This window comes from Zalophus californianus, chromosome 1, assembly GCF_009762305.2.
Source record: "Zalophus californianus isolate mZalCal1 chromosome 1, mZalCal1.pri.v2, whole genome shotgun sequence".
NCBI classification, from domain to species: domain Eukaryota; kingdom Metazoa; phylum Chordata; class Mammalia; order Carnivora; family Otariidae; genus Zalophus; species Zalophus californianus.
In genome coordinates this window covers 206601047-206615391 of record NC_045595.1, presented here as the reverse complement: position 1 = coordinate 206615391, position 14345 = coordinate 206601047, and the positions used below count along the sequence as shown (strand labels likewise).

At 46.6% G+C, this 14345-nt stretch overlaps 1 protein-coding gene across 1 annotated transcript; it reads right to left on the bottom strand.

Annotated features, from left to right (window-relative positions):
* Positions 1-5310: 5310 nt before the first annotated feature.
* LOC113918757 (carbonyl reductase [NADPH] 3) lies at positions 5311-12962 on the bottom strand. The gene is made up of 3 exons (XM_027587525.2): positions 12446-12962; positions 10945-11052; positions 5311-5788 (listed from the first exon to the last, which is right to left on the bottom strand). Exons 1-3 carry the CDS (start codon positions 12732-12734, stop codon positions 5352-5354), a joined length of 834 nt encoding a protein of 277 aa, XP_027443326.1. The 5' UTR covers positions 12735-12962; the 3' UTR covers positions 5311-5351.
* Positions 12963-14345: the final 1383 nt, after the last annotated feature.

Below are 14345 nucleotides of genomic sequence, written 5' to 3'. Positions count from 1 at the left end.
GCCGGCGGGGCGGGGCGGGACAGTGAGGAGGGCCCTTGTCAAGGGGGCGGGGTCAGGGCGGGCCCTCAGCGCGCGGGGCGGAGCAGGGGGCGGGCCCTCGGCAAGCCGGGGCGGGACCAAGCGAGAGCCCACAGTGCGGTTGCAGAACCCGGAGGCGGGCCTTTGACCCGGGGGACGGGATCAGGAGGCGGTACCGCAGCGCGCGGGGGGCGGGTCCTGGGCGTCGGCTCTGGGGCGTGGGGCTCTAATCCCTAGTCCGCCACAGCTTCCGGGCGGTTGGGCGTAGCTCTCAGCGGCCGCGACTAAGTGCCGCCCTAGCAGCGGAGCTGCTCGGAGGAAGGCCTGCATAGGTGGGCGGGGTGGCTCCGAGTTTCAGCTGGGGCTCCCCCGGCACACCCAAACGGAAGGGGACAGCGGTCAGTTTATCACCGTGCTCCAGGAGGGGCTTTGGAGTTACGGACGAGAACCGTGGGGCCCAAGAAAAGTGGGGCCGATGGCACATGGCTCACCCCATCCTTTCCGCTGGGACCACACCCAAACCCTCGGGGAGGAGGTGAAATGAATCCTTCCATACATCCTGGGGCCGCAGGAAGCCCCGGGGACCTGATTAAGGCGCCCCCGCCCCCAGAGGCCGCATCTTTCTTGACCTTGGCGTCAGAGGCGAGGGAATTAATTCGTGGAATGAGTTTCATTATGTGGGTTCTGGCTCAGAAGGAGACCTCAGTCAATTCTAAAGAGCATTAATATTTCCAGATAAACTCTAACCCCTTCCTGTCGTCCTCAGGAGCCTCCGGACCTGCACAGCTCAGACCCACCCAACCTGGCCTGACAGCTGCAGGGGCACACGCACCTTGAAGGAGTGGAGTCAGGCAGAGTTCACCTGTGCATCCTGATTGCACCAGCTGGGGCTCCCAGCCAACCAAAGCTGCGGCACCTGTTGATTGAGGTAGTAATTTCTGCACAGGCCTCTGGCTATTTAACCCTTGACAGTCCCTTAAGGAATTTTCAGATCTAATCCGGGGCTCCTAAAAGCTAGGCCCCCCTGAAAGAGTTAGGAGGTGGGAGTGGGAAGTCCACGAACACTTTGAAATTGTACAGAACATTTTGTGTATATGCTTCTGGAAAAGGGTATATAGTTCGTATCAGATTCCCAAGGGGATCTATCGCGGGCCCCCAAATCACCAAGAATATTTTCATCGTTTGGGACGCTGGACCCCCTTCCCAGGCTTCTGATTCTGATTCCATCTGCATTTGGCATATACCAAGTGCACCAGATGTAAATCCTCTAATGGTCAATTTTAGGAGTGGTCTTAAAGTAGAAGCAGAGGAAAGCTAAAGGATGAAGCATTTAGTGGGAAAAAAATAATTTCATGAAACTAATTTCCTGATGAAGATATGAGAAACTCCATTTTTATAAAAACAGTTGCCAAAGAGGTGAGGTGGGGTTTTTTTGGTTTTGTTTTAGGCTCCTCAAATCCTAGCCACATTCCACACTGCATTTAACTAATAATGAAAGAACTGCTTATACTCCCCACTGAAAGGGAGAACCAGTCTATTCATGTCAAAACCACCATGTATAACTTTGTCCTAATACATTAAAATAAAATACATGCCTTGTATTTGTCACCAATCTCCAAAAAACTCCAGGTGTGTGGAAAGTTAATTTAAATTAATTTTGACAGATTCAAGTATCATAAACCCTTAAAAGAACCACTACATTTATAATCAGGATTGACAGCATTAAGATTTGAAAGTTTATTCCTAAACGAAATGTTTCCGTGGGTCAAGTTGTCACACTTAAAAGTCTACTAAGCTGTGTTTATCTGTTTAAGACATATAAATAGAGCCTGTTACTCACATAATAATATGCTAATCAGAGCATTTCAGATTTAATTTGAACCAGAACTTTAATCCTTGCCCCTTCCGATAATAAAGAAGGGGTTATAAATAAGATGTGACTACATTCTCTGGCTCAGGCTGGCCCACCTGTTAGAGGGATTGGCCAGGTAAACACATTCTGAATTTCCATATGCAAATCCTGGTGATCCTCTCACCCTGTCTTTTCTGTAAACTAGATTCTCCACCACCCCATCTGGACAAAGTCCTGTATAGTTCTATATATGATGCTGTGCCCACTTTGTGGTTGATTTGTAGTAACAAGTAAACCTGTGTCAGGATCATCATTATCACCCGTCATTATCACACTACATCACTGTTCAGGATCTTGGTCTGTGATACTCTTTACTGAAGTTCACTAGGTGAAGGAGAAGCCCAAAGGCCAGGCCTAAAGCTGATACTGTATGTGGGTTTAACACACGTGTCAGCCTAGAAAAGTGTATCGCGGAGAAGCTGGTTCGGACAGGATCACTGGCTCCATTTGGTGGCTCAAAACACACAGAATGGGATAATCCACTTAAAATATGCCCCATTTAAACCATGTTTCATTTACCTATTTTATGGAAAAGTTCATACAGAGGCTAAAAGGGGGATCTAATAACCAGATGGCTTACAAATCACTTAGATTCGATGTATCATCTCCCCTAATTTTTACACCAAGGGAGTTGCCCTGGTCTCTAGACTTGTAATAGTGAAGCTGGGCATGCCAAGCACTAGGCACCGAGAAAAACCAAGAAATTGCAATCCTGGTTTTTCACCTGGATACGATCCTGGCTCTTGGCTCTTGGCTCTTAGCTGTGGGATCTTGGACAAGTTAATCAACTTCTCCAAGCCTTTTTCTTTATTTAAAAAATGATATTAATACCTATCTCAAAGGACAGCTGTAAGAAATACATAAAACAACATAGGGAAAATATTAAGCATGGCATATGGCCGAGTATGCCATGGTTCTCAATTCATGATTTTTTTTTCCTTCTGATTTAAACCTAATTATTTTTTTCACTACAGCACACTGTGAAACATTCACATGTATTAGTTAGATTCCTTTCAGTTGCAAGCAATAACAATTCAAACTAGCTTAAGGAATAGGAACATTTAAGGATTCAGGGGTATCTTGGAGCAGCTCTTCGAATCTGGGATCTCAGGAATAGTCTGAGGCCAGGTAAGGGATGCCACGATGGGAGTTGGGACAGTTTCTCTTGGGGCCACTCTGTAAGTGTGTCCCTTGAGAATTGGTTGCTTCTTTTTCTGGCTATACTTGGTTCCCTCTGCTCCATAGACCATGTGGGGCGGGGCGGGGCCACCCACAGTAATAGCTCTGAGCTTTCCCTGATCCTGTCTAGCTAGTCCTCCTCCTTAGAAGACAGGCCTACAGCTGGAACAATCAACAGAGGCTAGCAGGACAAAGTCACCTTGTGGCTGTGGCAGCTGCAAACATAGGAAGAAGCAGTGGGTGGAGGGTGTTGGGCAGACCATCCCATAAGGGTCCCCTATGACCTTTCCATAAACATGAGACATGCTGTTCTGATCAGCAGTTTACAATTAACAGTCTTCTAAGCAGGTACACATTGATCCAAAAATGTCAACATGATGCTTGGCTAGAGACAAAAAAGGGAGAAGAAATAAAAGGAACTGGTCTGTTTACTTGTGTATTTCCTGTCTGTGACTCCATTAGGCAGAACCTGAAAGTACTCTGCAGTCCTGGTGCTACTGCTCATCATTGGCAGGGTTCTGGAGGCTGGCTGCAGTTGGAGACCAGAGTACGAAAGATATCGAGGAAACATATTGAAAACCATTAAAATGTTTTTAGAGCCAGACAAGAAGTCATTAAGATGTCTTGGGAGCTATGGTCCTAGACAAATACAAGAGCAAGCTGGATTTGATTAGGCAATGTAGAGATGGCTAAAGGAAATGAGATGCAGTTTGGGTGGGATTCAGACGTCCCTCTACCCAAAGTGGATGAAGAAGTGAGGTGTGGGTTGTCAGAGCTAAATGACACTTTGCCATGCTGCCATCATTAAGTTGGAGAGTCCAGAAGCACTTTGCATGCTGTGATATACAAATAATACGGTTACCTGCATAGTCCTAGTTCCCCCAAATAAATGAAACCTTGAGCATTTCCATATTCTACTGCTTCTCAAAAGGAAATGGTCTTTTTTTTTTTTTTAAAGATTTCATTTATTTGACAGAAAGAGACACAGAAAGAGAGGGAACACAAGCAGGGGGAGTGGGAGAGGGAGAAGCAGGCTCTCTGCTCAGCAGAGATCCCAGGACCCTGGGATCATGACCTGAGCCGAAGGCAGACGCTTAACGACTGAGCCACCCAGGCATCCCAAAAGGAAAATGGTCTTATCCCTTATTTCTGCAATGCCATCGTTAGGTGATACAATGTGACCTTTGTGGTCATAATCAAGTGACAACATTGCTGTATCTCATGATGAACAGCCCATCGTAAACTTGGTAAATTTTCATTCCTTTGTCCATTGTGCACCTGTTGTATTTCTGTTGTTTGGCTAGCCATTCCTTCTGAGGTCGACTCCCTAGCAAACGTTCTTCACAAGTGTACTTCTCTTTCATAAGATTCTTTAGTTTCCAAGTCCTTTTTCTACAGGGTATAACCAGAACCCAGGAGGCCGATTATAAAACCAATCCCATTGCTTATTGTCAGAGGTTACAAAAGGGGCTCAAGGAGGCATCTGAAGGGTCACCTTGGGCTGTAGCTCCGAGGGGAGCAGGAATAGGTCTGGGAGAAGGTATCTGCATGTGTCAGAGCAAAGAGATGGTCTGGACAAAGTTGCCCATGCAGGAACAATTTGAAAGAAGGGGCATGGCAACTTTGCAAACCTTCTGGGAACACAGATCGCAAAACCCAAGTGAAAACCACAGTGTGGAAGAAATCATACCCCGTTGAAAAAAAGGACATTTTCCCTGAGTCTTTCAAGCCATAAGAACCAATGAAAATGTGCTCAAATGTAATGAAACAGAATGTGACACAAAGTAGGATTGCAGAACTATGGAAACAGGATAAATCATGTCCTTACAGAGTTAACAACCTAGAATCAGCAAGGGATGGCTGGAATATGGCTGGAAACTTCTCCGTAGCCTGAGAACTCTTGCTAGACCAGTGGTTCTTAAACTGCTGTCCCAGCACCAGCAGCACCTGGGAACTTGTCAGAAATGCACATGATGGGGCCCCAACTCTGGGCAATGTTTTAACATACGCTCCAGGTAATCCTGATGCCCTGACACTGTAGAATCATTGGACCAGGTTCTTCGCCCTTTCAGGCTAGAGTTTGGACATAGCAAAATCGCTCAGCCCGATTCTAGAACAAGACACTTTCTCCCAGGGAGATTGTAATCAACATTCCCCAAGGACAGAAACAGAAGCAGACTACAGCACCAGAATTCATTCATTCATTCCACATTTATTAAGCATTAAGCACCAAAGCAGACATTCACCAGTTTTGGACGACTTTGTCATGGACTAGCTGGCCATGAGGCTCGGTAGCATCTGGAGGCAGCAGGGCCAAGTAGACAGGGGTCTCGGCTCCCTCCTCCACAGTCCTGGGACCATGAGCCCCACCCATGTCCGTCTTCACCCACCCTGGGCAGCATGCGTTCAGCAGAATCCTGTCAGCTTTTCTCTTCTCATCCAGACGCCGGGCCAAGATTCTTGATAAGACCGTGACCCCCAGCTTGGACACCCCATAAGCTGAGTTGGGCCAGCCTTCCTTCTCATGCACTTCATTGTTTGTATCCTCCACAAACTTCTTCATGAGGTCCACCAGGTCCTCCTCCATAAGCATCTCACATCGGAACTTCTTCTGTAGATCTGCACTGCAATTTTCAAGAGCCTTTGAACCCTCTAAACTACTGATATTCACCACCCTGCCTGAAACAGAATAGTAAAAACACGGAAGCATGTCACAAATAAACAATGGTTGGTTGACTCTACCCAACATGCAATTTGATTCATACTGCAGGCTTAACCGCTGATTTTTAAAAAATGACTCTAGAAGGCACCAGTAGGTTTTAACATTATATTGTGCTCTCTTCCCCCAAAGGGAATGATGCATTCCCATCAGCAACAGGGGCTAAAAGCAGTGATTATTCATTATGTGAGCAGGAGGTAGGTCTGGAGTGGAATCACCAGGTGCTTTTATAAAAGCATCCCCCTGCACCCATGAACACTCCAGGTGCCTGTGAACTTACTCTCCTAGAGACAGCACCCTCACCCTGAGGATTAAATCTCTTTCTTGGCTTGCACAATTTCCTAGGGCCACGGGCAACCACCTCTTTATCTCTGAGTACCAAAAATCAGGGTCAAGCAATGCTGTGTCTATCCTTAATGATGGCTACTTTCACACATGGAGTGGGTTGATTCTTCACCCAGTTTTGATTTTCATCATTTTTTTTAGCCCATAGCTAAAAAGTAAGTATAATGTAATTAATGAGTTAGTAGTCATATTAACAATAATTCACAGCTACTAAAGAGACAGTTTTGTCTATAAAAAAATATGCAGGCCCAAAACTGTAAGACAATTTGAAGTATTGATGGAAATCCCCAAACCAGTAAATGTGTGAATTTATACAGTTCATCCAACATCAAAAACCACCATATTGGGGGGTTCTTTTCTTACGTATTATCCTGAATCCACTTCCCGTGCATCCAATAGGATAATCGTTTTTTTGTTTTGTTTTGTTTTTTAAGTAGGCTCCATGCCTACTTATGGAGCATGGAGCCCAACATGGGGCTTGATTGAACTCACGACCCTGAGATCAAGACCAAGACCTGAGCTGAGATCAAGAGTCGGACACTTAACCAACAGAGCGACCCAGGTGCACCGGGATAATTGGATTTTATTGCATTTTTTGAGTGGCATTCATTCACCATGGAGATGGGGCGGGAGTTGGGGGTGGGGGTGGGGAGGGTGTTGCACATTCTACTAGATATCTTTGTCGACCAACCCCACACAGATGCCCTCACTTTGTCTTGAACACAAGCACCTCACTTATCTCCAGGTACTTAAGACTCTTCAGTAATTTTCTCCCTCTCTTGTAATACATATTTCTTTCTTTCTCAAAATCTTAACTGTGAGAAATTGAAACCTATAGAGAAGTTTGCAAAAATAGTTCAATCAACACCCATATACCTTTCACCTAAGTTCCTCAATTATTAACATTTTGCCACATTTGCTTTCTCTTTCTCTTAATTGCAGACAAATATAAAACTTTGCCCTAAACATGTTAGTATATATATGATAACAAGGGTATTACTTTATATAACCACAAGAGTGCTCACACTCAAGCCCTTTATCATGGTACAAAACTATAACCTAAAGTACAGTTCACATTCAGAGGACTCCAATTATCTCAATAATCTTCCTTTATAGGTCTGTTTTCATCCAGGCTCCCATGAGGGATCATGGATTACATTTAGTGGTCTTGTCTCTTTAGTCTATGTTTTTAAAGATATTATTTATTTGTCTGAGAGAGAGCACAAGCGGGGGAGCAGCAGGCAGAGGGAGAAGCAGGCTCCCCGCTGAGCAGGGAGCCCAATGCTGGACTCAATTCTGGAACCCAGGGGTCATGACCTGAGCTGAAGGCAGACACTCAACCAACTGAGCCACCCAGGCATCCCTGTATATATATATATTTTTAAAGATTTATTTATTTATTTTTAGAGAAGGGGGCGGGGCGAGGGGCAGAGGGAAAGGGAGAGAATCCCAAGCAAACTCCATGCTGAGCAGCGAGTCCGATGTGGGGCTTGATCCCATGACCCTGAGATCAGGACCTGAGCCGAGACCAAGAGACAGATGCTTAACTGACTGAGCCACCCAGGCGCCCCTCTCTTTAGTCTATTTTAATCTAGAATAGTTAACAATGATCTTTTTGAAGACTCTAGGCCATTATTTTGTAGTATTTGTCCCAACTTGGATTAGCATGATTTTTAAAAAAGATTTTATTTATTTCTCAGAGAGAGAGAGCATGCACAAGCAGGGGGAGTGGCAGGCAGAGGGAGAAGCAGGCTCCCTGCTGGGCAGGGAGCCCGACGTGGGACTCGATTCCAGGACCCTGGGATCATGACCTGAGCCGGAGGCAGAGGCTTAACCAACTGAGCCACCCAGACATCCCAGGTATGATTATCTTATAATTAGATTCACTTCAATAGTTTGGCCAGACTACAACTACTTTGATGACATTGTGTTCTTCATTACTTTCTAAACGGCTTTGTTCTTAATCACTTGGCTGTTAGGAGGAATTAAATTCAAAAGGGAAAGGAGGAAAGAAAAACGAATACAGGAGTTACTCTGTGCCTTTGGTGGAAATTAAAAACTTCTAAGAGTAAGAGGTGTCCTCTTTGATCTCAGGGGACACCTCTGGGAGAAAGGCCAAGGGGTGACCTTCTCAACAGCCGGATGGGTCCAATCATCCCTGAGAAGGGCTGCACCCACACCACCCACACCTCCCTTTGCTGAGGTCCTGGGGGACCCAGGATCCAGAAACAAGCCCTACCCCATTCTTAGAAATAGTGTGCAAGTAGCTCCGCCTAGTGGGCAAACATTTGATTAACCTATTCACTCAATCTTAAATGAATAAGCAAGAGGGATAACTTTCTATAAAGAGATAATTTTAACACTAAATAAAATGTGGCCCCAAATATGGTGGTTTTTGATGTTGGATGAACTGCATAAATTCACACATTTACTAGTTTGGGGATTTCCATCAGTACTTCAAATTGTCTTATAGTTTCGGGCCTGCATATTTTTTTATAGACAAAAAGGTCTCTTTAGTAGCTGTGAATTATTGTTAATATGAATATTAACTCATTTTGTTTGGGGAGAAAGTGATTCCCTACAAATCAAGAGGCAATAATCCTCAGCTTTTTACCCTCCAAGTAAATATGAGTTTTACCAAAAAATCACAAATATTCTGTGTGTTGTAAACCAGATTCTCACTTTGGGAATTACTGTTACAGAGAACTGGTTAAAGCCAGTGATTCACCTGCTCTGGGTTGTTGCCGGAGCCCCACCCTCCCCAAAGCCACCTTTTATCTTTCAAAACGGCTTGGTTTTTAATCATTTGGCGTTATGATCCTTCCCTTCACTGGAATGAATTATCCTGATTTGATTGAGGGGTTAAGTCAGGAAACCTGAACACTGTTGCCAGCTCTATTACTACCTGTCTGTGTTCACATCTTTGGGTCTCAGTTTCCTTCTCTGTAAAATGAAGACCTAGGAATGTAAGGTTTCTTTAATACCTTGCAGCTTTCAAATTCTAGGCTTCTAAAGCCCACAGAGAGAGGACTTCCGGATACTTGGTAAAAGGCACCCTTGCAATAAAAGACTATGCAGCTGTAAAAAGTAAGAAAGCTTTCTGTCCTAATCTAGAAAGAGTCCCAGATATAGTAAGTGAAGAAAGCAAAGTGGCAAACTAATGTTCCCTTTGTGTAAAAAAGGGAGCAAAAGAAATATGCATTTAGATTTGGATTAAAAAACTCCATCCTGAGGGCACGCCTGGGTGGCTCAGTCGGTTAAGTGTCCAACTCTTGACCTCAGCTCAGGTCTTAATCTCAGGATGGTGAGTTCAAGCCCCCTGTTGGGTTCCATGCCGGGCATGGAGCCTAGTTAGAACAGAACAAAACAAATCTCCATCCCCTTGGCCCTGGGCACTCACCAAATCCATGCACCCGGACCCAAGGCTTTCTTCAGCCAGTACCTGCAACTCTGCCTCTTTCTGTGAGCTAATCCCACGAGGAAAGGATAAAGGGAATTGCCTGTAGGGGCTGGGGACAGGAACTGAGCAAGCGGCGGGGGGGGGGGGCAGGAGTCCGGGTGCAACTCTCACCATGCATCTTTTTAGATTTTAAATGTTTGCACTAGAGCTCATCTTCATTCAAAATGTTAACTTGAGAAAAGCACATTTTTATTATGTAGTTATTTTAATTAAAAATGCATGCATAACAGGAAAAGGAAAGCAATTCTAGATACTGCTCCTTCTAGTTTGACTGGTTGAGATTTGGAAGCTTTTTAATGTATTATTTGTTTCAGGCGTACAGGTTTGTGATTCATCAGTCATATAATACTCAGTGCTCATTACAACACATACCCTCCCCAGTGTCCATCACCCAGCCACCCCATCCCTCCCACCCCCCTCCACTCCAGCAACCCTCAGTTTGTTTCCTATGATTAAGAGTCTCTTACAGTTTGTCTCCCTCTCTGGTTTCATCTTGTTTCATTTTTTCCTCTCTTCCCTTATGATCCTCTGCCTTGTTTCTTAAATTCCACATATCAGTGAGATCATATGATAAATGTCTGAGAAAAGCACATTTCTAATAAGAACCACAGAGTTATTCTTCCTAAGAATCAAAGCTGCCTTTCTGGGGGAAGAGAGTCTTTTCTGCCTCCCTCCTTCCCAGCACAGTTGTATGATTCTTCATCAATGACAGTCTTCTCCATTAGACTCAATGCTCTGTGGTCAGGGATTGTCCCTGTCCACTGTGCTTACCACTGTGTCCCCAACACCTGGGTTATGGTAGGCCCTCCAGTATTTGTGGAAAAAGTAATAAAAGTTATTTATTGAATACTTGGGAGTGCAGGTAAGATACTCCCTAATAAAGAAAAATTTCTTTGGGAGGTTCTGCATCAGCTTGAAGACAGGAACGTGGGGAAAGTTATAAAAATGCTAAAACAGATCCTTCCCTCAGGCCCCCAAATGAGCTGGGTGTGGCCCCACTACCCTGGGGAGCTGAGAAGGACCCACTGAGATTGCTCAGAGGCAAGAGGACTTTGGGGACTTGTAACACCTTATCATTCTAGGGTTGAGTTCATGACATGGGACTGAAGGGCATTGCCATGTACCATACATATCTTTTAAAGCTAAGATGTGCAGGTGAGGAGCCAGCTCTTGTGAGAAAATAGTGCAGTTTTCTGTCCCCCCCCCCCCCCCCCCGGGGAAATGGCATCCCTAGGTCACTCCTGAGGGACAGCCCCATGGCCCACTTCCTGCTGAGGGATGCAACCTGACAATCCACATGGCTGGACTTACCATGAGGTTTTATTATTGGCAGTAACTCGATGCAGACATTTCTTGTGCCAAAAAAGTTTGTCTTTAGTGTTATCTCAGCTTGAATGTCAAAGGGCGTTGGATCATCACCTTCCGAAAAGAGAAGGAAACAAAGTCACGCATTTCCCCCTGAAATTATATGACAAAGCGCATCTTACCTCTAATCAAAGGAAAAACAAGCTAACTTTAAAACGATTTTTAAACCCCATAGGTCGGTGGTTCTCAAAACTTCAAGCGTGTATCTGAATCACCTGCAGGGCCTGTTAAAACACAGCGTTCTGGGCTCCGCCCACCAGAGTTTGGGACTGAGAAGGGCTGGGGTGAGGCTCCAGAATTTGCATTTCTAACGCGTTCCCAGGGGGACGCTGCAGCTACTGGTCTGGCCCCACTGAGAAATCCCGGCTTTCACGGCTGCTCCTCAATCCTGAACGGGTTTGGGACGCAGCTGGGGATTCTGTTAAAACGCAAATTCTGATTCAGCAGGTGTGGCATGAGGCCTTAGCTACAGGTGCAGCTGGTCCACCTCCCACACTGTTGAGGGGGCGGGGGCTTCCAGCCGACTTGTGTTCCAGGAAGCGGAGTACCTATTCGTCAGTCGTCAATCGGCCGCTGAGAAGTGCTCCAGCGGGTGCCGGCCGCTTCCCGCCTGCGCTGCCAGAAAGCCCGCAGGCTGATTTGGAGGTGCGGATGCACAGCGACGGTGAGGGGTCAAGGCCGGGGCGGGAATCGATCAGGGCCTCACACTAGTTTTTACTCTGTTCTGCCTCTTGGGTTTCTCTTCCCCATTAGGTTGGTAAATGAGGCCGGCTTGATTATTCTTTCTACCCCCGACACAAGGTAGCTCAATTTCTAAATAGAGCAACAGAGAAATTAATCTCCTTGACTTTTTCTCCCCTCCAAAGATGCTGCTTCAAATCACAGTTAAATGTATGTTTGATGACAAACAACAAATTCCCGGGGGGAGGGAACAAGGCTCGCTTCCTTTCTGCCTGAGCCTATCAAAGCTCTCCATTAAACGAAATCTCAAGTCCACTAATGTGCAAAGTGCGCGCTGATCGCGTCTCAGCGATTCATTTCCTGTCCCGAGCAGATGCCTCTGGGCATCTATGAATGCACCCTTTCAAGGAAAGCGAAAGCCCAAAGTGAGGTCGGAGACCCTTCGCAGAGAAAATGTTTTTTGCATTAGACAGAAAGCTGACGAGCTTGGCGGGGCGTGGTCCCCCTCCCCGGAGGCCGATTTTCTGGCAAACCGCAGCGGCTGACGGCTCCGGGAAGGCCCTAGGCTGCGTCCCGCCCGCCCTGCGCTGAGCGAACCGCTCTGGCGACTCCGTGGAAAGCGAGAATCCACCGCGCGAGGCCAGTGCTGAGCGCGTCCCGAGGAGCCGCCGCTGCGCTCCGCGATCACTCGAGTGGACGAGCGGCGGATGCCTGCGGCTTTCTGCCCCGAACCCTTGGCGCGCCCAGGGACCCACCCCCGACCTACGCTTGAAGGCGATGCCCGCGTTGTTGACCAACACGTTGAGGCCCCCGTACTCCTTGCGCAGGAAGTCGCGCAGGGCGCGGATGCTCTGCAGGTCGTCGATGTCCAGCAGGTGGAAGCGGGGACTCAGGCCCTCGGCCTGGAGCTGCTGCACGGCCGCGCGGCCCCGCGCCTCGTCCCGCGCCGTGAGCACCACGTCCCCGGAGAACTGCCGGCACAGGTCGCGCGCGATGGCGAAGCCAATGCCCTTGTTGGCCCCGGTCACCAGCGCCACGCGGCTGCAGGACGACATGGCCGGGGGAGGCACTTGGCGCGTGGAGAGCGGACCCGGCTGTGGGCCACCGGGGAGCGCGCTGCAGAGGCGTAGACACAGAGAAGCCACAGAGAACTGAGTTCTGGGATCCAGTGCTGCGACTTCAAGAGGACGAGGCCCCAGCCCTCGGTCCCTCCCCTGCGAGGAGTGGCCGTCTGTTCCCCAAGGTTTCGTAACGGCTCACTCCCGGGCCCGCCCCTTCCCCCGGCGCTGCGCGCTCTGGATCCCGCCCCCGAGTCAAGCGGTGGTCTGCGGGGTGGAGTGGTTGTAGTTTTCCCAAAGCCAAAGCGGATGGTGATGGGTCGATGGGGTCTAGAGATGCATTGCAGTTGGATTGAAAGAAACTATTTTAGGAAAACCCCTAAAGGAGAAAAACAAGGGCTGAGTAATTTTCTTGGGCGTGCGCCCACCATCCGCTGCAAAATGAAAATGTTTGCCTTTTCCTCAAATGCGATCAAAGTATTTAGACACGGTAACTGCTTCTCAGGACATAGATTCCCCCTTTTTGCTTAAACTCAAGAAAGGCAATGAGAGAAAAGGTCCTATGTGTAGATTCACAGGTGTGGGCAGGGTTCTTCTCTGTGTGTGATTCCCAGTGCGCCCCCAAGTGGGAGGGAGTGTTAACGAAGCTCTTGTGTGCCAAGCCTCTTACTGGAATGTTTTTATTAATCCTTACATAACTCATGTGGGTGCTAAATGTCTGCATTTTAGGTTTGTCCAAGGAGGATGGATATCGATATATTTTTTTTCCTCCCAGTGAAACCTGTGCACCCAGGAAGTTCAAATGAAAATGAAAATGAATCCCCAGGTGTGTCGAGGTCTGCACAGGCAATTAGAACGGCCCCCCCCCCCCCCCCCGGCTTTAGTGTAATCTGAAGGTGTTTGATTAGTGACACTTAGATTTATGGACAGCTGCGACCTCATTGTGACTCAGCTTTTCCCAAGCAGAGCTGGCTACGCTGCTTGTGTCTTGTCACCTTGACTCCATCCTTCTCCATCAAATCAATAAGGGAGGTCAGGAAGGTGGGCTCTTGCTGTGTGGTCCCCTCCTGTGGCTCAACCTGCAGTTTTTTCCCCTCTAAAAATTATTTGGAACTTTATTTTAAATATGCAGGGCTATTCAGGATTTCTATTTCTTTCTGAGATTAATTCGTGTTTTTCAAAAAATTTGTTTATTTCATCTAAGTTGTTGATTCTTTTGATGTGAAGTTGTTAATAATATGCTCTGATTAGTCCTTTTAATATTGATAGTGATGCCACGTCCTTTATTCCTGATGTTGGTCATATTTTTTCTCCTGTTTTGCCTGGGGAAAGGTTTGTCAATTTTCTGGATTTTTTTCCCCCTCAAGGAAGCATCTTTTGCTTTTACTGATATTTTTCTCTTTTTTTTCCTGATTATATTTTTATTCTAACCTTTACTTCCTTTCTTTTGCTCACTTTGGGTTTTGTTTACTTTTTCTAGTTTCTCACCATGGATGCTGAGGTCCTTAATTTGAGATCTTTCTTCTTTTCTATACAGGTGTTGAGGGCTATTAATTTCCCTTTATTTTTATTTATTTATTTTTGAAAGGGGGAGGGAAAGAGAGACTC

Bases quoted from the DNA above. Each gene is read 5' to 3' on its own strand.
- LOC113918757 (XM_027587525.2), bottom strand. From the start codon at position 12,734: ATGTCGTCCTGCAGCCGCGTGGCGCTGGTGACCGGGGCCAACAAGGGC. The intron at 11,053-12,445 runs GTAGGTCGGGGG...TCTTTTCGGAAG, and splicing joins CGCGGGCATCGCCTTCAAGC to GTGATGATCCAACGCCCTTT. The intron at 5,789-10,944 runs GTAAGTCCAGCC...ATTCTGTTTCAG, and splicing joins GCCAATAATAAAACCTCATG to GCAGGGTGGTGAATATCAGT.